At 40.7% G+C, this 23,941-nt stretch overlaps 2 protein-coding genes and 1 long non-coding RNA gene across 9 annotated transcripts in view; 2 read left to right on the forward strand and 1 right to left on the reverse strand.

Moving 5' to 3' along the window:
• The window catches only part of syne2a (spectrin repeat containing, nuclear envelope 2a), a 29,661-nt gene extending 18,519 nt beyond the window's left edge, over positions 1-11,142 (forward strand). For all 7 annotated transcript variants that reach the window (XM_049758050.2, XM_049758047.2, XM_049758051.2 and 4 more), the window contains exons 47-65: positions 206-328; positions 812-967; positions 2,520-2,678; positions 3,171-3,337; positions 5,000-5,162; positions 5,310-5,500; positions 5,565-5,715; positions 5,777-5,959; positions 6,029-6,166; positions 6,259-6,450; positions 6,516-6,804; positions 7,610-7,728; positions 7,817-7,925; positions 8,007-8,203; positions 8,362-8,538; positions 8,641-8,769; positions 9,164-9,343; positions 9,426-9,493; positions 9,598-11,142. In XM_049758050.2, coding sequence (XP_049614007.1) covers positions 206-328; positions 812-967; positions 2,520-2,678; positions 3,171-3,337; positions 5,000-5,162; positions 5,310-5,500; positions 5,565-5,715; positions 5,777-5,959; positions 6,029-6,166; positions 6,259-6,450; positions 6,516-6,804; positions 7,610-7,728; positions 7,817-7,925; positions 8,007-8,203; positions 8,362-8,538; positions 8,641-8,769; positions 9,164-9,343; positions 9,426-9,493; positions 9,598-9,805 — 3,099 coding nt within the window. In that variant the 3' untranslated portion in view covers positions 9,806-11,142. The remainder of the gene's footprint in view (positions 1-205; positions 329-811; positions 968-2,519; positions 2,679-3,170; positions 3,338-4,999; positions 5,163-5,309; positions 5,501-5,564; positions 5,716-5,776; positions 5,960-6,028; positions 6,167-6,258; positions 6,451-6,515; positions 6,805-7,609; positions 7,729-7,816; positions 7,926-8,006; positions 8,204-8,361; positions 8,539-8,640; positions 8,770-9,163; positions 9,344-9,425; positions 9,494-9,597) is intronic.
• On the reverse strand, positions 10,217-19,987 carry esr2a (estrogen receptor 2a). The gene is made up of 9 exons (XM_049758061.2): positions 19,823-19,987; positions 15,499-16,200; positions 14,885-15,045; positions 14,704-14,820; positions 14,338-14,637; positions 14,035-14,173; positions 13,753-13,886; positions 12,077-12,260; positions 10,217-11,975 (listed from the first exon to the last, which is right to left on the reverse strand). The coding sequence occupies exons 2-9, from the start codon at positions 15,894-15,896 to the stop codon at positions 11,747-11,749; spliced, it is 1,662 nt and encodes a 553-aa protein (XP_049614018.1). The 5' UTR covers positions 15,897-16,200; positions 19,823-19,987; the 3' UTR covers positions 10,217-11,746.
• Positions 19,880-23,365, forward strand: LOC125990651 (uncharacterized). Its single transcript, XR_007489030.2, has 2 exons — positions 19,880-20,020; positions 22,289-23,365. It is a non-coding gene; the product is annotated as an uncharacterized lncRNA (long non-coding RNA).
• The last annotated feature ends 576 nt before the right edge of the window (positions 23,366-23,941 follow it).

Genomic DNA, 23,941 nt, shown 5'->3' on the forward strand with positions numbered 1-23,941 from the left:
TAAACACACACAAATACAGACACACACACGCAGGCATGGCGTGAGTCCGAGCACAAAGCTCCTGCCAAGAGGGATCAAAGTACAGCGCAAATCTATCCGTGATCCACATCCCGAGACAGCTGGGTCTTTTCATTCCATCACAGTGGCTCGTGAAAAATGCAAAAAAGCAATGTGACAAAATTTGATTCGTGCATCTCTGTCGTAGAACTGGTCTCGGTGTCAGGACGACATCAACAGTAGAATGTGTGAAGTGAATGAGTTGAGGACCCAATTGAAGAGGCCGATTCCTGTGAAGATGGACGAGTCTGAGGAAGAGGAGCTCGTACAGGTGATTACATTATTGAACTATTGATTGCATATTTACACTCATCCGAATGGAATGGTTTGATCATCTGAGTTGCTGCAGTAAAAAAATATTTGTTGTTTTTGCTCAGGGGCTCCCTCTAAATAAATTATGTCACGTAGTGGTAGGTCATATGTAAGGATTTTTGAATTAAAGGATTACTAAGTATTCAATTATGATTAGAAATAAAAATACATCCAGATTGCTGGTGCAATTTCTTTCCCCCGAATTAAACTGCCAGAGTACTTTTGAGTTTACTCCCCTTCCCCTTGTTAAATGCCCTCATGGCTTTGCTCCCCTCCCCCTTTTAGCCCTCGACCCCCTTTACCCTTCCCCCCTGCCCCATCCACAGCCCTTTTAATCCAAACAGTCACAGCAGAACAGGAGCCAGAAAGTGTGTATGTATATTTTTATGGCTGCGTGAACATTTTTTTTTTTTTTTTTACCTGTCGTATTTGTGCCATGCAGAAGACCGACGTCTCTTTGCGCCATCTCGCCGGTGGATTGAAAGACTTGACCTCCATGAAGACTGACCTGTCCCGGTACGTGGCGGCGGCGGATTCTGCTCTGCTGGAACAGCAACTTGAACAACTTCACATCCAGTGGGAGGAACTGTGTGCCAAGGTGAGGGAAAAGCAAAAGTGTTGGTGATGAAAGTTGTTTTAATGCCTCACACACTCATTTATGTGATAAGAGTGTGTGAAAGGGAAAAAAAGTTTCAGTTAGCTTGTAGTTTTCAGTTTAAAACTTTAGATTACAGTACAATCAGATGCAATCAAAATGTTGACTGACATGTTTTGCCATCAAAATAAAAACCCTATCTTTTTATTTTTTCCCCTCGGTTACTTTTACAATGAAAGTTTTTGCAGCTCATTTAAAATGTTTTAAAAAAAGTTGCCTGGCAATTTCATCCATTCCCTGGTCAGCATAAAAAGTTTTTTTTTCCCCACACCACAGTAGTTGCCAGGAAAAAGGCTGACTATTTTTTTTGTTGTTGTCCGATCCAAATTTTCAGCATTTAACAAGCTCAACCTGCTTGCTGACTAATCACATGGAGCGTAGCTGATCCTGCACATGCCGTGAAACTTGCTCTACTGCAGTCTGAACACCGGGTCAAATTCCTAGATTTAAATCTTCTGGCTCCAAAACAAACATGCGCTTGTTCTTGAAAAACCGTTATGTCATCCCGTCAATGAACTAAGATCATTGCGCAATGACTTACTCTACTTTAAAAATGGATCCCGTCACCTTGGCAGGAGTAATGAGACTTGATTCTAAGCCATCTAGTTAACAGGTTGGGGGAAGCCACTGGAGTGGCTCCGACAACCAGATGGCCTGAAGTGATTCAGGGGGCAGCGTCCATTGTTTTCTTTGGGAAACATAAACAACAACTCTGAATGCCTCCTTAATACTCAAGGGTCCAGGAGACCCACAAATCGTGTGTTAAAACAGAACGGGGACTTATTTGAATCAAATAAATGCCACCAAACGGTAAAATATAGCCCTCGTGAAATAACCTAACAAAAGACCTTCACCGCCAATATGATGTTTTTCGTGACCTTAAGCTGTCATTAGGAAAATGGACCTTGTTAATCAGACAGACCCGAGTGAAGATTTTTTCCCCTTTCAGGATTAATGAGAGATTAAATGATTAACAGGAAAGACAGTTTTATATTTTATGCCAAAAACAATAATGGAACATTTTTGTTTTGGAAATTGGTGATGGATATCTCAAATGTATTTCAGGAACGACAAATAACATTAATTGTGCTAAAACTTTTTCTCATTTTTTTGTCCACTAATTGATTGACCAAAACATCAACCCAGAGTTTCAATTATTTTTTTTTCCATTTAAACATGTAAAGGCAGACCAATCAAAGATGATAGACACAAAAGCAATGATGCAGCGATGATGTCACGGCATCGCCTCCAAACACAAACGGAACATCTAGTCGCTTTACAATGATGTCATCCCTAATCTAATCAAAGTCACAGCGGGGCATGATTTGAAAGTATGTTTGGATCGCTGTCATACGATTAGTTTATGTAATCGATTTCAGACTTGAGCAATATTTGTGAAACTACTTAGCGTATCTTAATAGACAAGTGTTATTGTCAATCTTTTGAAATGAAATATTTTCATTTTGCGTGATCTCACCATCATCACATTTCTCAGGTGTCCTTACGCAGGCAGGAAATTGCTGACCGCCTCAACGCCTGGACGATATTTAATGACAAAAACAAAGAGTTCTGCGATTGGCTCACCCAGATTGAGAACAAGGTGTGCTACGGCGCAGATCTCAGCATTGAAGAAATGGTGGAAAAGCTGAAAAAGGTAAATTGGAGACATTTAAACGGGACATTCCGTTCCTTTTTGAGTTTGTGGAAAAACACAAGCGGGGGCCGCTTTTTTTTTTTTTCTGTTATTTTTACGAAGTCTTTCAATTAGGTGATAGAATAAAAAGCTGATCAGTCTGGTCAAAACTGTAAATGCACATTGTTGGCATCTGTATAGATGCAACATGCTCGATGGTGATTGGAACAGATGGCGGAGTGGAATGGAATGGCTTTGTTCACGCACGACAGTTGTCCTTTCAGTGGCTCACTGAGCCTTTTGTACTTTTGTGTCTCATCACCGGCCGTGTTCATCCCGTTTACAAAATTTGGAAAATTAAAGGTGTGTCGTTTCCGATTACCAGGGAGAAGAAAATTACTTTGAAAGGTTTTTTTTTTACTCAATCATCTCGAAGGAGCTTTTATTCTTTCATTAAAGGATTAACCCTTGTATTCAGGATAAAATTCACCATTTTTTATCACTTTTCTGTAGGATTGTATGGAGGAAATCAATTTGTTCAGTGAGAATAAAAGCCACTTGAAGCATCTGGGAGAGCAGCTGCTGTTAGCCAGCGACGAAGCCAAGCAGACTCAAGTGTGCAGCTCCATGCAAGAAGTTAACCAAAGATGGCACAACCTCTTCAGCCACATCGAGGCCAGGTGAGTGCTCCACCTGGATGTCCGAGATTCACCATTGAGCTTGAGCAGCAGGAAAATATGAGTGAAAATGCAATTAACGTGCTAATTTTAACAAAGCTGCAAAAACAGTCCATCCACCTTCTGTTCCTCGCCCAGCTCTGCAGCTGTCAGGAAAACATGACTTGTAATGCTCACAAAGCAGGTTAGACCCCCGCCTTATCATAAAGGAGACCCTCGAAGACATTGTCTGCAAGAGCAGCTGCTTGAATCAGCCCAGCCACATCAACAAGACAAAAACTTCTAGCTGGAATCTCAGACAAGGCCATATGTCCTTATGTCCCCCTCCATCTCTTTTTCCGTGAGGGGAGGGTGGGTGAAGGGGCGTGGCCTGTCAGCATCAATTATATCAGTAATCCTGATAGCATGATTCCAAAAGAGCATTCTAGGGCACACCCTTAGCAAATTATGAATAGTAACAATGCTGTATTGTTTAGAATTTGCTCACCGAAAAGTATTCCAAATATTCCTTAGCATATAAATTAGATAGACAGGGGACAGCGATCCATAAATTTGACTAATATCTTTTTAAGATGTTTTATTTGTTTATGTTTGGCACCTCGTTAAATACAATGTCTCAATAGTACCAGCAATAAGATTGATAGTAAAATATAATTGATTTTTTTTTGTATAATGCTGTTTAAATAGCAAACAAGTCGGATTGACCGGATTAGCAGAATCCTTACCAAAGGAGTTCTCATTAAAATGGATTTTTGTGTAAAAAAAATAATTACGTTCGAGAAAATTCAGACTGACATTTTTTTTTTTTAATACTTTAACACAATGCTCAAGCCCTCCTGCAAACTTGTTCGACTTTGTCCACCAAGCTGATCTTACAGCTTTCCCCTCGAGCCATCCTGCTCCTCAACCCTCTTCTCAAATGGACCCCTGACCGGGTTTTGTCTCTTTGTTCAGCCAGCACATTAAGCTTCTGGCTTTTGTTGAGCTGTCTAAGGTCATAGAGGAGCAAATGAGAGCAAGGAACAATTTAGTAGACTGTGATGGTGCTGCAGAAGGGAGAATTTACACCTACTATACTGTCTTTAGTATTTCACCTCCATTAAACCTGAATGTCAAGTTGAGGCAGTGTGTACGTTCAAGATCATATTTCAAGAGCAAAGTTTTTGTTGTCATTTGATCTCCAGCTTTCCTGGGAACACGTCAAAGTTTCTCCCATATGTAAATGAGATATCACTTGTTGCTATAGCGACAATATTCATCATTGTGTGACAATAGTGCCATGACATACTCGACAAGGGAAACCCAGTTTCATACTTGAAGCTCAGCACGTGTTAGGAAACCTTCTCCCTATTCCGAGTTGTTTTTAGTATTCATTAATTGGGCTGAAAGCATTTCCAGCTCCGCATCGACTTAATGGTCCTCAACAGGAGAGAAAGGATCAAATGGGGGGAATTTACTCCAAAACTCCTGAATGGGGCACACTTCAGTCCCGGGGGAGAGTTTCTATTGTCCAGAGCGTTACTATGACACCAGTCAGGGGGTCTGTTGCCATGGCGACTGCTATGGGGTGGGTAATGGAAGACACCTGAGAATCCCAAATGAAAAGCGGCTTTTTTTTTTTTTCGTTAGGCGTGTCAAAGAAAACTTTCATGTGTGTGTGTTTAGAGTGACAAAGTTGAAGGAGACTCTGTTGAGAGTGCAGCAACTGGATAAAAACATGAGTAACCTGCGTTCCTGGCTCTCGCGGGTGGAGGCTGAACTCTCCAGACCTATTACCTATAGTGTGTGTCATCATCAGGAAATACAGAGAAGGTTGGCTGAGCAGCAGGTAGGACACACTTTTCATTTGTCCCTTTATTTTGAAACTCATCTTTTGTTTAATAATTGTGATCTCGCCATTGTTTAATTGTGGGAGTGGTTCCTTCATGCAGCTGTCGTGTTTGTGGACTTGTCTGCCGCCCGTGTGTTTGCTCAGGAGCTACAACGGGACATAGAGGAACATACGGAAGGCGTAACGTCCGTCCTGAACCTGTGCGACCTTTTGCTGAGGGATGAAGATGCGGCAGGATCCGCCGACGTGGAAAGCGACTCCCTGCAGGAAACTAGTCATAGCCTCGACCAGCGCTGGAGGACCATTTGTGCTATGGCTCTAGACAGGAGACTCAGGTAGGAACTCAAAGATCACCTGGTTTTGATGCAGAACCCAACTTCTATCTCATCCTTCTTGTAGGATTGAGGAAACATGGAGATTGTGGTCCAAGTTCTTGGAGGATTATTCACAGTTTGAGGATTGGCTTAAAATGGCTGAGAAGTCTGCTGCCAATCCTAACACGGGAGATGTTCTTTACACAGTTGCCAAGGAAGAGCTGAAGAAGTTTGAGGTAAGTTAAGACTTGTTTGACCCATAAAAAACTCCTCAATCCAAATTCGTGTGTCTTTTAGGGTTTCCAAAGGCAGGTACATGAGCGTCTGACCCAGTTAGAACTTGTCAATAATCAATACCGCCGTCTGACCCGGGAGAACCGAACGGATCGTGCCAGCCAGCTCAAAGCTATGGTGCACGAAGGGAACCGGCGCTGGGACGTTCTGCACCGACGAGTGGCTGTCATCCTCCGCAGGCTCAAGGTACAAATTCAGGAACAGGAACGGACTGGAAAACAGATCTGGAAGTTTCCTCTTTTCTTCTTCTTCCAGCATTTCACCAGTCAGAGAGAAGAATTTGAAAGCACTCGGGAGAGCATGTTGGTGTGGCTGACAGAACTGGACCTTCAGCTCACTAACGTGGAGCACTTTTCTGAGAGCGACGTTCATCACAAGATACAGCAGCTTAGCGTGAGGGTTCAATACGTTACCTTACATCACGTTTTGGTATTTTTCCGAAATTTTTTATAGTCTGGTATTTTCATGTATCTTCTTTCACGCAGAGTTTCCAGAAGGAGATCATCTTCAACACAGAGCAGATTGATGGGCTGATAGTATTTGGCGAAAGTCTCATCCAGAAGAGTTCACCTCAGGATGCTGCGTTGATAGAAGAAGAACTGGAGGAGCTTCACTCCTACTGCCAGGAAGTTTTCAGCCGACTGGTTCGCTTCCATCAACGTCTCAGCCAGCCTCCGGTAAGTTCGATTTTTATGATTTATCAAATTGTCCTGTATTAGAGAAATGTATTTTTTCGACTCAGATCATCATAGAAGAACCAGAAACCTCTGGCAACACTTTTTCTTTGGAGTCCAGCTTGGAGCTGATTGGACGACCCTGGCTTGGGCGGAGCCAAGGAAGCCTCCCGGCCACACCTTCGCACCTTCTGACCTTTCCGCTGGAGCACTCGGGGCGGGAGACACCTGTGAGTGTCGACTCCCTGCCATTAGAGTGGGACCATACCGGAGATGTCGGAGGGTCATCCTCCCATGAGGATGACGGAAATGACGGAAGACACGATGAAGAAGGAATTTACTTCAGTGCGTTGTCAGGTGGGGAAATAAGATTTTTTTTTTTTTGCATATGGTTGCATTTTTTTTCTCTCTCGGTGAGATACAATCATTTCCTTCATTTCTGATTTTCTGATTTTATTTGCTCAGATGCTGCAAAAATTACAAATTAGATTAGGATTGAAGAGTGAGCACATCTGTTCCAGGCTGCTTCCCTAAAGATGTTGCTTCTTTATTAGACCCATCATATTTTTTTCTTTTTTTTTTTTTTTTTTCATCCCAACAAAAATTTTCTGGCTTATTTGCGTCTGCTGTCTTGTGGCTGCTTGAAAAGCCAAGTAACATTTTCACTCTCATTTTTCTATTCTGTGACACATTCTTGATTGGAAAAAGCAGCACGAACTGGGTCAACGTGACGCTTTCATATCCTTTCACCAACTCTAAACTTGTTCTTCATAATTCCTGATGAGGTTTCCTCCATGTTCCTTCTAAATTGATTTCCGCTCCACCTCTCTCTTAGCTGCCAGTACTCGTGATCTTTTATACTTCTGAGTCCTCCCTCTCTGTTAAGGTAATGATAATAATTATTGAACAGCATTAGCTTCCTTTTACTGTCCCCTTTTGTTGTCTTTTTCCGGAAGCTAATGTGCCCACTTGAATTTTACAAATGTCATTTGTCTATTTTCATTTTTTTTTAGCTGCAACTTCACAGGCCATGTTTGTTAACACAATCTAATGAGACAAAAGCGTGAATAAAAAATTGACAGAAAGGAATTAATTTTGTTTTTAAAAGAGGTAAAGATATTTTATCTAAATGGACTCAAGTGTATTATTTTCTATGTTTCAGTATCAAGCAGGTCGATGGCCGCCTATGAATCTCCAATATGGCGATCACCAGAAGATGAAGAAACTGACGTCGGCAACGTTGAGGCTCCGCCCACTCTCACGAGCACCCCTATGAAGCAGGTCTATTCACAAATATTTTCCCACTAGGAGCCAAATATGACTTTGTCGTGTATGGACGCTTGAAGATTTTGTTTTATCTTCATTACAGCAAATGTTCCAGTGTGGTGACAACATTCAAAGAGTTTCTCTCATGCTAGATGATGAGAAGCAGACAAAGATCGGGTTGACCAACTTGGATGTCTCAGACAGTCAGTCGGGTGAGCAAAGCCTGGAAAGGATAAAGCTACCCCCCCACCCACCTCTCCCTTTCCCCTCAACTAATGTATCTGCTCTCCCAGGGGTGATTGAACGCTGGGAACTTCTCCAGGCTCAGTCCAGGAACGAGCAAGACAACGCCCCCCAGCAAAATGTCACATCTGACCTCGATGATGTCATTTCCTGGTTAGACAATATTCATCCGGAACTAGACCGACTCCAGCAGTCGCAACCAAGCAACGGGATTGTTGACATGGCAACCAGAGCTAAGGAGATGAAGGTAAATGTGAGGTCCAAAATAATTGCAAACACGGCATCATGGAAAACGCAGACCTGGATCGTTAATTTAACTTTATTTGTCGAGCCACATTTTGGTTTCTGCAATTAGTATTTTTAAAAGCAATGCTTTCATGGTTTTGTATCTTTTTTTTTTTTTAGGAGATGCAGAAAATGTTCTCACACTACAAACCTATCATGCTGTCCGTCAATCTACGTGCTCTGCAAGTCCCAGAGCAGCAGGAGAAGCTGGTTGATTTAAACCAAGCCTGGAGTCGAGCTTCTACACTTCTTCACCAGTGGGAGAACAATTTGAGAAGGACTTTGACGCGCTGCCAGGTGAGAAGTAGAAATGATGTTATGTTAATCGTCGATCAAAAAGGCAAACGACTCCATTTTTTTTTTTTTTTTTTACAAATTTAAAAACAATCCCTCATACAGGAGTTTCATGAGAGCCTCCATTCTCTGCTGCTATGGCTGCCACGTGCCGAGAACAGACGCTACGAAGTGGACATCCTGGATCCAGAGACACCTGTCCAAATTCTAAAACAGCACCATCGCTCCCTCACGGTAAGTACATCGGTTACTCTATGGAAAATTTACGCTGATTTAAGATTTGATGCTTTCGCTTTCACAACGCTCAGCTGACGTTGAACTGAATTGAAGGCTAATAAATAAAGTCAAGGACGTAAATTTGTAAAAGGAGGTCAAGACGTGTAGCGGTCCATCAACATAGAGTAGATATGCCAATTTGAATTATACTTTGAACCATCATATGAGATGTTGACGTTAGTTGCTGGCAGGATTTTTGGTGGTATAGTCCAAGTGACCTTAAAGGAACTAGGTTGAGCTTCCCGTGACCCTGAACAGAATAAAGCTGGATGGAAATAGATAGCAATAAAAAATCTGTCCAACAAAATGTGTTTGTAATTTTAGTCAGATGTTGAACACTTGTGCTCTTCAGGCTCTGGTGGAGGAGCTTCTGGAGAGGCAGACCCAGCAGGCCTCGCTGCATACTCTGTGGTCTCAACTCCAACCAGAAGATGGGGACGAGGCTCAGGAGAAGCTCCACGTGACAGGCAGCAAATTAAAGTTGCTCTTAAATGATGTGACCGAAGATCTGAAGATCTTACAACACCGCCTGGTTAGCCAATTTAAAAATCTTTTCGATTTGATAAGAATATTATTATTCCGAAATTTGAAAATATTTATCTATTTAAATGCAGGAGTGTGAGATTTACAGAGGTCAAAATATTCCGAGGGATTCTTCTGAGGATGTCAAACAAACAAAGAGGTACGAAAGTATCTTCTCGATGAGTGTGAGATTTTGGGAAACAAAAAGAATGTTTTGGAATATTTTGTTAAATTAATTCCTATGTTTCGGTGTGTGCCACCCAGAGGGAAGAGAGACTCATCGCCACCTCGATCCTTTTTCTGCCGGGTCCTCCAAGCTGCTGTCCCGTTTCACCTCCTTCTCCTCTTCCTACTGTTCCTCCCATGTTTGGTCCCCCGGTCGGAGAGAGACTCGAGCTGCACCGTCGCCAACAACTTTGCCCGATCTTTTCATCCTATGTTACACTACACAAACGGACCCCCGCCCACCTGACTACTTTTAGAATGAACAAAGGTAACCTTTTCCTAACACTGGCAGCATCATAGTGATGTAGTTTTACAATGAAAAACATCCAAATATATTTTTTATGTATTTATTCTTGAAAAGACACACGGATTAAGTACGAACAAAAGTATTGGGTCATCAAATACTTCACAGAATAATTTTTTTCTGCAATATTATTGGCATTAAATCTATCATCAGGTCCTAATTGTACTAGTTTAGAACATATTGTCTAAGTTAATTGACTTAAAATGTTTGCTAAAACTAAAAAATAATATAATGGTCTTGCATTTCTATGATTAACTTTTGTCTATATATTTCGGTATATTAAAGAGCTTTAAGAGTTGTAAAAGGATTTTTTTTAATTGTCTGCATAATGAAGCAAACTCGGGAAGCTTAAAATGAACTTTTTGCCAATGACACAATCATTTATTGTTTAAGTGTACTCTGTGCATTTTAAAACATACATGTTTACATTTATGAACATTTAAGAAGCATGACTAGTATCTGTGTAACCTTTGACTTTTAAAAGCCGATCATATTGAAAACAAGCACTCTCCTCGCTGCTTACAGATATGAGTACTGTACAACAGAGTGTGTTTGTGAGATGATTCATGATTAACACATCGCCCAGCAATCTTTTCACTAGAAATGTTACTAAGCAAGGTGGTCAAATAAGTAACCGCCAGATATAAAGCACTAATTATTCATGTTAAAAATAGCACAAAGCAGACAGGCTGAACTGGTACATATTTTCAACCATGGCATTTTTTTTTTTTTTTCACTAAACATTCCGTGAACGTTTCATTATTTTTAACAGTGCGTACAACAGCAATAGCCACATACAAAAATAATTGTTTTTTTTTCTCCCTTAATCAAAATTCTAACAGGTAAGTGCAACTTTGTCAGAAATACAGTAGTGGTTATAAACTTAACCCAAAAAAAAAAAGTTCAATTTTAAGAAAATGCATTGAGCAAACTGGCAGAATTTTGTTGGAAATTCTTTTTGAAATTTGTCCAGGCGGTTTTGTTTCTTTTATCACCTATGTAATAAAAGCTGAAGAAAAGATTTCTGAAGGACTGAGCTCTCTCCTACCATGCACAATTTGGCATGTCATTGTAAACATTAAATGATAATTTCAACCTATAAATTCATACTGCAATTAATGAGGTCGCCCTCTGCTGGCCATTTAGACAATCCTCCAGTTTTAAGGCACTTTGCATATTGGCTTATATTTGTCGCTTCAGTACATTTTGTGGGTTCTGTCTAAATTGTCTTGGGCTTTATATTCAGGCAGACTCAATAAAAATAATCACAATCTCTTCTATTTTGTGTATCCGGTCCCAAATGATTTTATATAAAACAAATGGGTCATCCAATTTTTCAGATTGTCTGAATTCATCGTTAAGGCAAATGTTAGTCATTCTTTTATTCCGTTTATCTAAATAGCAGGATTTAAGGCACTACCTTCAGTTTTATATAAAAGGGTCCTATTAGAATGTTCTTTCGAGGTAAACACGAAAGAACACAGCAGCAGGAAAGATCGATCACGACTAACAAAGAACATGGCCCAGAATAAAAGCGTCTCCAAGATGATACCTGCACAGCCCAATTGTGAGTTAAGTAAACCGTCTTGTTATTTTTGTCTTGCACTGTGTATCGTGACTGAAATTCGATTATCTTTTCCACAATAGAACCAGTTGCCATCTAATTAAGAACAAAGGTGGTATTTAATGGACTTGATGCGGTAAGGCAATAAATACAGAACTGCATGAGTTACATTTTGGATGATGTGCAAAGAAAATCATGAGATTGTACATTCAATGACTGAATCTGACTTCAGTCTTTTTTTTTTCTCTCTCTTTAAATTTTAGGCCAAGTGATGCAAATGATTGCATGTGAATGCTTTATAAAGCCAAGTGACTGATTGGCTACTGGGCATCACTGTTGTTGGTAGTGCAGCTATTTGAGGAGGCGCTTGTGGAACCTTCATGCTTGGTGGGAACCTCCTCCTGCTGCTCCGTGGCCTCCTGCTGCGAACCCCTGGTGGGCAGCCGGGAGCTGTGCACGATGTGGGCGTCCAACATCTCCAACAGCAAGTCGTACAAAGGCACCATGTTCTTCATTTTCATGCAGTGGAGATGGTCCATCCCCTTGTTGCTGCGAGGTAAGACACAAATCATGGTTGGACACCCACCGATACTAAGAACCGATACTTGATGATGCTATTATGTATTTATCTCAGGTGTTTAATGGCTCACCTGACATGGCGGATATGTGAGAGCAGCATGAGCAGGTGAGCCAGACGGGTGTACTGCTGGCGGAACGTGAGGCCGGTTTTGGCGATAGCCCACACGAGGGCGTCCGTCACGGTATCGAGAAGACGGAGCAGCTTGGAGCGGCTCTGCAGCTCATCGCTGCCCTCAGAAGAGGTGAGGCACATGTCTGGGAACGAAAAAAAAAAAACACGTGACGGGAATGATTTCTCCAGACCATTCCGAAAGTTATGACGCAGCTACTGGCCGCGATTCGGGTTGGACAGGTGACTCGGTGGTGCCGCCATAACAACATCACTGATAAGATGTGAGGACCGCCGTTTAAATATAGAGCAGTGCAAAAAGGGATTTGGACTATTTGACCTTGATCGCTAGAGTGCCGATAAGTAACAAGCACTAATACCACAGCCATCTTGCAGCAGCTATCATTTTTAAAAGGGATGAATTCAAGATCACATGACAAAGGATTATTCCATTTATATTTGGACAAGAGAAAATAGCCCAGCCTTTTTAACCTAATTTGAACCTGAGTAGCAAAAGGTTAAATATTGCCTCTCAACAGCTTCAACCCATTTGATTTTTATGTCCACATGGAGATTCTTTCAAACCCAACATCTGGTTTTGGTCTCTCTTAAAACTCCTGCGGGAACACTTCCATCCTTTCAGCAGCAAAATACATCAGAGGGTCTTCAGTTAGTCAGTCGGTCGATCGCTACCTGAATTTTTTTACTGTTTCATACTGAGTGAGAATATTCCGAGTGTTTCCTCTGCTTTTTACTTCAACAGATATGAATGCAATCTTTTTAGCACTTTTTTTGATCACACAATATTTGTGTCAAATCATTTTGATGATTATTTACAACTTGGAAGGATCTGGAGTTATTTTTTATTTCTTCCCCGCGAGCAGCACTGAAACACATTAAACAGTAACTATAAAATGAGAACAGCCCGTTTAATGACTTCTTTGGGCTTGTAAAATAAAATGTTAAACCAAGAAATCTCATAAACTGTGACTTTTGATAAATTGTTTTCCATAAAAAAAGCCTTGACTGAAAACTCTGTCATTCAGAAGTTGTATAAATGTCTCTCTTTCAAGAATCGGATTTCATATGCTTGAAAATTGACTTTTTATTTGTATACAAAAAGTTGGGTCTCTGGCTTGGCTGCCAAGTCGTTAAGGGGTAAAATAAAACAAGCGCATAAATCTTTTTATGTGCCTATTTCTGAAAATGTCTAATTGAGCGATCTGTTCTGCTGCTCCGTGAGCGGAAGTATTTTATCTGCCATTTTAACTTCTTTTCTCATCACCTCCAAGGAGTCCCATATTGTCCGCCTGCTGGGCTGATTCTTGGAGAGCTCTCTCAAATTAGTCCAGATATATTCACGAAATATTTTTTTTTTTCAGATAGCACTCCATGTGCTTTCCAGTAATTCATTTTATTTTCTGACTCACATCTATTACACCGATGATGAGAAATTATGAAGCTGAGGTAAGATGGTGCAAAAAAAAAAAAAAGCCTGTTCAGGTTTGAGTTGAGCCACCTCAGAGCTTGTTGTAACTTGACCACATCACACATAAAAACATTCGGCGAGGGTACGGCTGGACACGTATGTAGCAGCGCCAGTGTGTGTGTGTGTGTCTGGCTTTTGTGTTGACTCACTGGAGTTAAGGAGGATCATGGCCTTGAGGCAGACATACTCCTCCCTCTGCAGCTTGAGTTCTCTCACCCTGGATGTGGCGGCGACGAGCATGTCAAAGATCTCCACAAAGCCCTGGACGCAGCTGCCCTCTTCTCTGCCGCACAAACACAGTCATTGTTATTTCCGCTGAATAGGAAAGTAAAACCTTTTTTGGGGGGGGGGGAACAGACAGTAAGCATTCAAATATTTCCGTGGAGGAACCCCTTGAATGTTATTTTGGTGAGAACTTGGAAACAAAATACCTGCTCAGACTGAGGTCAGGTGAGAAGATGAGTTTCCCTGGATGGTTGACTGACCTCCACATCAGTCCTATCATTAGCACCTCCAGCCAGCAGCACTCCAACATGTGCACCTGGTCCAGAAGACTGAGCTCCACAAACCCTGAAGAAGTCACAGTGGACCATGTGTGTCATCTTATGAGGACCATTTTTTTTTTTTGCTTAAAAAATATATTTTCGGATATGGGAAATCAATCATTTCGAATCTCTCTCTAAGGATTGGTGCTGGACTCTCCAAAACATCTGTTCAGATCCAGACACACCTACCTGGGATCTTCTTGGCCCAGCTGATCATGTGAACCAGCTCCTTATCAGCGAGGTTAGTCAGCGACATCATGACGTTGGCTTCGGTGAGTGGTCTCCTTATATCCTTCATCAGGTAAATCTCAGGTGGCTCCGCCTCCATTATTTGCTGTATTAGCTGCTCCGGGGTCAAAGCGGGCGGGTTGAGCTCGGAAATGGCCGCCGGTTCCGTTAACGCCGGTGCTCCGTTAGTCTTGCTGTGCGAGGACAAGCTCACGCGGCGTCTCTGCTGGTTCCTGTAGTTTCCACGCTCTTTGCGCATGCCTGACAACACAAAATAAAATAAAAATGAGAAAAATATGACATAAAAGACGTTAAACTATGGCTTACCACATTTAGTCATGCCAGCTTCATAGCACTTGCGAAGACGGCACGCCTGACAGCTCTTACGACGGTTCTTGTCGATGGTACACTGATTGGTTGCCGGGCAGATGTAGTCATTATGACCTGAATCAGAAATGAAAGTCAAATCAAATATTCCATGACTGAGAAATGTTTCTGTTTGCTTCACCTTGAATGCTCCTCTTAAAGAAGGCCTTGCATCCTTCACAAGACCAGACGCCGTAATGGTAGCCGGAGGCGTAGTCCTGGCAAACAGCACAGAAGTGGAGGTCTGCTTTCCCGCCCGATGACACCACGACTTCCTCGCTCTCCTGGGAACGCCGGCGCTTGCTAACAAACGGTAAAAGCTTACTGTGGTGTACACAACAGTAGACACGCCAATCAGGTCAGAGTTCAAAATTAATATTCTCCACGATTGGTGGAGAGTTGATCTTGGTAGGCAAATTTTGGCATGATAAGAAACCTGTTGTTTAAAACTACGACCTGAAGAAGACAATTATGAACATTACCGTGTTGAATTCTTGGATACCATTTAAAATCATCTGAATTCTTGCTCTGGTGGAGATTGATCCAACATCGTGATGTTTATAGACTTGACAAAGTACATATGCAGATTGGACCTTGGACAGAAGCTATCTCAATCACTTCAGAATGGAAACTATCTTAGTACCAAATCAATAGTCCAAAGTTAAAATCAATATATATAATTGTACATATATATATTCTGTATATTTATCAGGAAGGGTAATTGGTGATAGAACAACAAATGATGTCATGTCCTACCTGGCAGTCAACTCACAGTCACCTGGTGATAACTCCACCCATGGACTTTGACCAGGCTGGCTCTGCTGTGGCCGTGCCTGGGAAGGGTGCAGCGGTCCGGGCGGGCCCATATGCCCGTGACCTGGCCAGAATAAGGAGGGCCTTAGGGACTGGTGCACAGGTGAGCAGTCTGAAAGCCCTGGCCCAGCGTAGAAGATAGTTGGACTGTAGAAAGGGATGGTGGTAAAGTCATGGCTGAGGTCGGTGTAAGGGGAGGGAATACAGATGGGCTGGCTGGTTTCGATGGACAGACCCGGCGGGGAGGAGGCGTTGTGGATGGGGGAGAGGATGCGGCAGCCCACTCGGCTGGAGTCCACCTCCTGGAGCTGAACGAGGGGTTGACCCTTGTCTGTGGCCATCCCAACTACAAGAATGTCTTTCTAAGAATGGATATCCTACATCATCCATGTAGGATAAAAAAAATTACGATGCAATGCCGCTCTAATGTATACACGTGTAAATCTCCTTTACTGGTTAACTTCTAAATTCTAGTTGTCCTCTAACTTGGTTGGTCTTAACTATAATCACTGCGGACTTCCACTGTTAGGATGTGTAGTTTGGGTTGATAATCCATAACATCCCGGGATTAAGAGAATGCCGTAGGAGGGACCATGTTTAATGCTTAGACCAGACATGAAGACTCACAGAGGCAGTGGGGCATCCCTGCAAGAAAAACAAACTTGTTTAAAAAAAATAAAAAAGCCATGAGAGCGTGTTGTAGCAGAACATGATGTCACAGCAGAGTTGACCTTTTGTACCAATGCAATTTTTAAACTTGTGAGCCATTGTCCTCAAGTGCCCCTAGGGACTGTAAATATATTTCTTGTTGCTTTGCATATTGTAAACAATATTTTCAAATACAAACTGCTCATTTCTCAAAGTCTTAACAATACATAAAAAAGCGCACCTTATTTAACTCTTGACTTTTCCTTTGAAATTTTTTTTCTTTGTTAAATCCTACACCTAGTGAGGAGGAACTTGAAAGTCAGGAAATTGATTCCAAAGTAACCACTTTGTTTTTTTTTGTTTTTTTGTTAGAGTGAATAAGCATTTAACCATGGTTCTATTTTCCATTAAATACACTCGACACTTTGAGGTCTCTCAATGAAAAACGATACAGTCTCCGGAACAAGTTTAATGGGGCCCTCCTTAGCCTACTTTACAACAAAAACAGTAAAATTGTAATAATATTAATATTAAAAGCTGTATTTTTTTGCTGTAGAATCCTTTTCCACAAGTTGTCAAAGTAACTGTTGTTAAAGGTCAAACCTCATTTTTCTGCTCTAATGTTCAATTTGCATGCTATTTTGCATATTTTACTCGTCATTAGCCAGAAGAGGAAATATGATTTATAATGTACTTCAGACAAACACCTGTTAGATCGATATGCAACACACACACATACTTGATCCCAGGAAAAGTAACGAACATGTTCGTTTGCTTTTACAACATCTGATACAGCAATACCCAGCAGAGTTAATCATTCCTGGCTGGCAGCTGTCTCGTCTTCACTCCCAGTTGGAGAACATTCTTTGCTCCTTTTTGGCATGGCTTTCATTTATTGTCAGTTTATTCCCACTCGTGTGAAGGTTAACCACGTACCGAGGAGTGATCTATCTATTCGAACTTCACACCATGTCAGTATCATCATTTGATAAAATGTTCAAATCTATTATACATTGACGTTAAGCGAGAGAACGTTCCCAGAACACGGTGACCCTGTGAAGTGTTCACCGATTAGTAGTAAGGAACGCTTCTTCAAAGTTACAACAACAAAACTAAACAATGGGAAACACAATAAACCAGCTTTAGGTTATAATTATAATTTCAATTTCAGATGTGCATTTGTTCTCACATAATATAAAAAACAATATTTTGCAGACATCAATCTTATATATTATATTATTTTTCAGGATTCTACTTTGAAATTATATTTACCGTGCCTTTGTTTCTGCAGTAGTGTGAAGCTGTTTACACACATTTTAGACTTGTGTACTGTACACACATGTAAACAGAGTGATATCTGATACAAGTCACATGAAAGTTCACAAAAGAGAGCCAACAGGCAGCTTAACACTCCCTTAGATCCTTATAAACTTAGATTTTTTCATTGGTGCGTACATATATTTTTGCTGTATTTCAAAATAAAACTCCAATATTGGTGATGATCATGTGATCATTTCATATGATCCAGTGGCGGGAGGTCAACAACATTTACTTTGAAACCGATCCAATTATGGTAGACGGATCAAAGTGAGCCAGTTCAACTTTCCCTCAGTCACCTGGGAGTTTATCAAGTCACCAAACAAAGTGAAAGAAGTACGCGGAGTTTGAAATTCGACACCGACCAACAGCGAACTAATTTAACCAATGTTGGTCTGATCGCAGGAGTAATTTAATACCAAAGTTTTCCGCTGTCATTGACTTTCCTGTGCGTTTGCACAAACAATAAGTTTACAAAAACCTCAGTCTCGTTCCATTACGTTTCTAATAAACTTAAGTCTGATTCCAACTAAGTGACTACTAAATCAAATGAGTCACACTAGGCGAACAACAAAAAAAAAAACATGGCGGAACTGTGCTTCTTAAATCGCCATTTGGGGGTAAACGCAGATGTGGAGTTCACCCGCCTTTGCTAGAAGCTTTGACCTTGACTTTAAAGCTGCCTCCCCTCTTGTCAAACATGCATTGTGTGTCTGGGGGGGGGAGGGGGGGCATGTTTGTCCTAAACTGTTTCTAGGCAGATAATGGTAAATATTAAAAAGTGGCTAAAGTTGCAAATTCTATCTAAATCGTCCTCATTCAAAAGTTTTAATTAAATATAATATATCAAACTCGAACACCTGCACGCTACATTAATTACATTTGCAAATATTTCACAGACGCGCTCACTCCCACCCTGTGCACAAAAAGGTCAGCGCCAAATAAAGTCAAACTATAAATGACATGCCTTTTCCCAGCCATTAAAGACAAGTCCATGCTTTGAACACAAAAGCTCAAGGCCGATGCCGTTTCCCATCCATCCCTCCCCGATAAAAACCTCCCCGCCTCCTTAATATTGCGGATATGAAACGGCTGTGCACCAAGAAGCTGCACCTTCCTCCGTTAAGGAGGGAATGGTGGTCCGTGCCAGCCAGTGGGAGTAAATAGTGGGAGAATTTTAATCAAAAAAATATAACTGCCGTGTTGATAACCCACACTGAGAGTAGAGCTTGACGGTATCCCCCCCGTTATTTGTTACTGTTGCCAACTTGGTATGGTTTGGGTTATGTTTTTTGAAATCTTCTCAAACCCCCCAACCCAAATGTGGATTTTAGAATTGTCCTTAGCAGTTGAGTTCATCTGGGGACTAAATAAATGTATTATTACAAGCTAATAATGGGATTTTATTTTCTTAAGTATTTATTAAGGGATTTTATAAAGTCTTTTAATTCAAGATTGTAGCTTTCAATTACAAAATTGATTTGTTGTACTCACAGGGCGCTACTAATTCAAACGATGATGACAATCATTAAATTTCAGCAAACTGAGATTGCGGAAAGTACTTTGAAAAACATTTACTTTTGTACCCGCTGTCAGTCCCAAATAATAATTTCCAAACAGTTAGAATTAATGATAAAAAACTATCACGTGACATAAATTTCCTGCGGAGTAAGGGGCCGTGAGAAGAATATCTGCATCAGCGAGACATCGGGAAAAAAATCAAAATGCCCCCCCCAAAAAAAGATGCATGAATAGATGCATTATTAGTTCCAACAAAAAGAACAAAAATATAAATTATCTTCCCAGCGTGCTTGAGTGATATCAATCTGCTGTTTACTATCGATAAGTGCTGATTGAAATGTTCTCATAAGGCTTGTTTAATTTTAATGACCCCCACACCTTCTTCCGATTGTTATTGCACTCAAAAAGAACCACGTGTGCAGTCAACAAACGTTTTTCAAACGGGACTATGTGGCACTCCTTGTACTCCGATGACAACATTATTAAGGTGATAAAGACCAGAACACCTCATAAAGTATTATTACTGTTAACTCAAAAAGATTCTCTACTCGCACTGGTGATCTCTTGCAGGACTGTTATCTGTCACCTGTCTAACCAAAGAGTGGCGTTTAAGTGTCATCGGAATAATCACGAACGCTCCGGGCCTTCCATTTGTTGCGTGAGCAGAAAATGTTTGACATGCAGTGGCTGTAGATTCCCCGGGACTTGAGCCGAACCTTGCCCGTCCGTGCAAGGCGGAATTGTAATGTACATTAAAAATAATAATAATAGCAACACTCACCTCCACTGCCAGATGGGGCAGCTGCACAAAGTTGTTGCGACAAGCTTGGCCACGACAAGTCACTCCGCAAAATACTCAAGTGTGAGATAACATGACCACTGGACGGAGTTCGCCGAATGATTGCGTTCAAAACAACCAACTGGCAAATCCAGCCCTAAACCAGAGGGACCTCACTGGAACCTGGTCATGCAAACTATAGTAAGTTGCGCAAGATCCGGTTTGTCCCTCCAAAATAAGGTGATTCTTTTGTTTTGTCAAGTGGTCCTAACTAATTTGTCATAAATTTAAAAAAAAGATAATTTGTCGGCACCCTTGTTATAATTGCGTATTTTTTTGCGTGGATTAATTTTGCGTACAAAAAAAGAACATATCTGAAATGACAGTGCTTATTTTCTTAACTGTAAGGTTTCTTTATCGGTTGCTCTTTCCATGACCACGAAACCTCTGAAGTAGACCACTGCAAGATAACCATTCATTTTAACCCCACAGATTTAAAGAAAAATTTAAAAAGACTGCTACCTAAAAACATCCAGTCCTCCTGATATTTGCATGTTCCCTAGCTGTGATTAACATTTTTCAGAATACCAAATCATGCAGGTCACCCATGAGCCTAATGAGAACAAGTGCTATGAAAGTTAGCGGGCGGTATATTTACATAATAATGAAATACATGTGCTTGCCAGGTGCTGTGTGTTGTTGTAAACATGGTCATTCTGATGTGTACTGAGAGCAAATGAATGCTCAGCACTGTTCAATCGTTAAACTGAATTATGAATCATTGCACAACAGGAGAATCCGCTCAGACCGAGGTGCAGGATCCAGATTTTTTTTTGGTTGATTTCACAACTGGGCACGTTGGAGTAGTAGTTGGCATTACGGCCTTATGAGGTTCTTTGTTCTTATATGGAGTTTGCGTATTCTCCTTTGTGCTTGCGTGGGCTGTCCAGGATGCTCCAGCTTCCTCCCACATTCCCTCCAAAATTGCACGTTTGGTCAGTTTAATACTTAACTACCAAAGTGTGAGAATTGCTAGTTGTCAATATATTCCCTGCAAATGACAGAGTGAACAAAAATACAAATCACTGCACAATGGAGGAAGAGTACAAGCAAGCTGAGGTCATTAAATCCCAAACTGATTCAAATAATGAACAAAAATGAGTCGGAGTGAGCAAGGCCACGAACATTGCTCTGACATCCCCGTAATGATCTCTAGGGGGCATATTTGCATTGTATTTCTAGTTTTCTATAAACTGCTGTGACGTCATATATTAGTCCTGGAGTTCTTTGGCCGACATTTTACATCTCTCCATTATTAGACAACGTCTCATTACTCTTAACTGAATGAACGAACTAACTCGAAGGAGGTGTGGTCGCTATTTTTCTTTCAGCTCATTAGTTCTGTGCAGAACGGAAACTGCCAGCAATCCTGGAGCCAAAACTCCAAAAAAAACCAAAAAACAATGTGGCAGTCCAAAATAGGGAGTTGGTTTACGGCAGAAGCTCATTTACCAGTTCTACGGAAAAAGAAATAAAGAATAATTTCAGAGGTAGACAAAATGGAGTGCTACACTCTCCACTCTCCAAGCCTTGCTCACTGTCGGAAGTCATGATGTGTGTCTAAATGAGCATTTTCATCCTCGTCATTTCCTTCACCACCACCTCACCTGCGAAGATAATCTTTCCAAATTACGATGCACTCATTTCTCACCTCTCACAAGCCAATTTTGATGATTACGTTTTGTAGTTGCTCAATCTGATGCTGCTTCAGAAGCTCATCTGACATGGCCAGGTAATGGAGTCCCCTTTTTACTTTTGGACCCCTCCACCCCCCCTAAATTACACACCCACACACACAACAAGCTGCAGAGTTCAAATTGTTCTTTACGTCATTACAGTTGCAAGTTTTTCCTTCCATCGAGTTCACGCAATGGGTCCATTAATTAGACTATAAACGTATTTAGTTTTATTTTGAAATTTCATGACTCACTCTTTCTATAAAGTCCTTATTGTACACGGAGCAAAATATTTTAAGTCATAAAGCAGATTACAGTGATCCCTCGCTACTTCGCGTTTCGTTTATCGCGGCTTCACTACATTGCGGATTTTTTTTCCAAATTAAAAAGAATGTAAAAGTCAAAATAAAACTTCTAAATTGAGGAAACGTGTCTATAATTAAATAATAAATAATTGCTATATACTGCTTATTTTAGCAATCAAATAATTTGTTCTTGTTATGTGTTAGCTACTTAAGCTAACATTTTAAAAGTATGTATAAAATGCTTTTCTGCAAATCAGATTGAAGATAGTATAATTTTGATTTCATAATGATTATAGAGCATTCTTCGTTTTTTATTTGGGTTGGAAGCACACTCACATTTCTTCCGCTGTCTATTTTTATAATGCAATCATATCTGCAGTGTTGTTGTGCATGGTTATTTATCACAATTTTTTGTTTTTCTTTTTCAGGCGGAAACAGCTGGCAGAGAGAAAGGAGAAGTCCTGTGTGCCCATACAGAAAGATGGAGCCATTAAGAGGAACACAGATGATTATAGCCTCCTTTCAAATTCATTATCCCAACGAATCGTCCTCCAGATCGTTGCAGCTCCGTGCTGTTTACTTCAAGATCATTACATAAATTTGTATCGTAAACACTTTTGATGAACTGACTCATCTGAGTCTTCCCAAAGCAGGAATCAAAACTGCTTGACCTCAAGGCTGGCAAGGTCGGGCCAAGGTCAGCGGTTCATGCTGACCTTTGAGGCATGGGACAGGGCAGCATCACATGCTGCCAGCTTTGTAGAAGTGAGAGTGGGAAGTTATTGCTCATATTTCTGCGATCTGGCACACGAGGTGACGGTGAGGGCACAGCAATGAGATTTTTAAATGTTACCATGATCCGAGCAAGGACTGTTAAACCTTGGTGGAAGTCTCTGCTGTCCTCTATTCCATTTTTTTTTTTTTTTTTTTAAGCACGAGTTTTTATTGCCTTGCCACCCATTCGGCCCATCATCCTTTTTGTGCTATCCACTTACTTTGATTAATAATCCGGCACCTGATAGATACTGAGTACTTCTTTGTGTGCAGCAGCTCAATGCAACCATTTGCTTAAATGTCAGATGTGCCTGATAAGAAATGGAAGACAAAGTGCTCGAGAGAAAGCGGAAATTTTTCAAGCGCTGAAGGGCAAATTCATTTCATCATATGATCGACATTTTACTTCACGCGCAGTTAAAAGATGATTCGAGGCAATAAAATATATTATTTATACGTGACATATTGACACAAAAATGTTTTCACGAGACTCAAGTCTATTTTTATGGGCATTCCGAAAGCTGAATGAAAACTGTTGATTTTTTGTTTTTAAATAATGAACTCATTCAAGATGGAAATGGATATTAATTAATAATGAATGCAATGCTTTCTTCCATAATCTCATAATTTACTGCCGTACTAACAAAACTCATAAACTGAATAGATAACATTTAGAGGTAAGGTCATTTTATGGTCCTCATTAAATTAAAAATGCATATTGTTGGAATAAAGGAGGAAGTTTGTACTGTTTTGGAAATGTTTACCAACATAGGTTGTCATAACAAAGAGCAAGAGAAGTAGCAGTGTACTTGCCCTTTGCTCGTGCCACTGATCAACAGGATGGCATTGAAGACATTTTAAGTCAGTCAGCAATAACTGGCACATCAAATAATCCAGTTGCCCTTATACTATTCCTAGATAGAACAAGTCTAAATGAAATACAAAAAGAAATGAAAAGAAAAAAAAGACAGAAGGGAAGAATTCTTTTGATCACAGGAGTCAAGGCCAAACCACACTGAAAACGGAAGATTTATATCTCTACACTTATACAACTGGATTATGACTATCATCTTTTATTCATTTGTTCTAGAAATAAGCCCTTTTGCACAATTTGAAAAAAAAAAAAAAAGAAAATGTGGTAGGTTTCAAATTCTGTTTCTTCACAGTCGTGTTGGTTCGTGAGTGAACGATTCGTTCAAAAGAACGACTGTTGTCAGTGAACGAGAGTGAACGAATCACTTCCTGAAGTGATTTTCTTTTTTCAGTTCATATGACTTCAACTTCAACGACCCTCTGAAGGCGAGAGG

The sequence above is a fragment of the Syngnathus scovelli genome, chromosome 20 (genome assembly GCF_024217435.2).
Source record: "Syngnathus scovelli strain Florida chromosome 20, RoL_Ssco_1.2, whole genome shotgun sequence".
NCBI classification, from domain to species: Eukaryota; Metazoa; Chordata; class Actinopteri; order Syngnathiformes; family Syngnathidae; genus Syngnathus; species Syngnathus scovelli.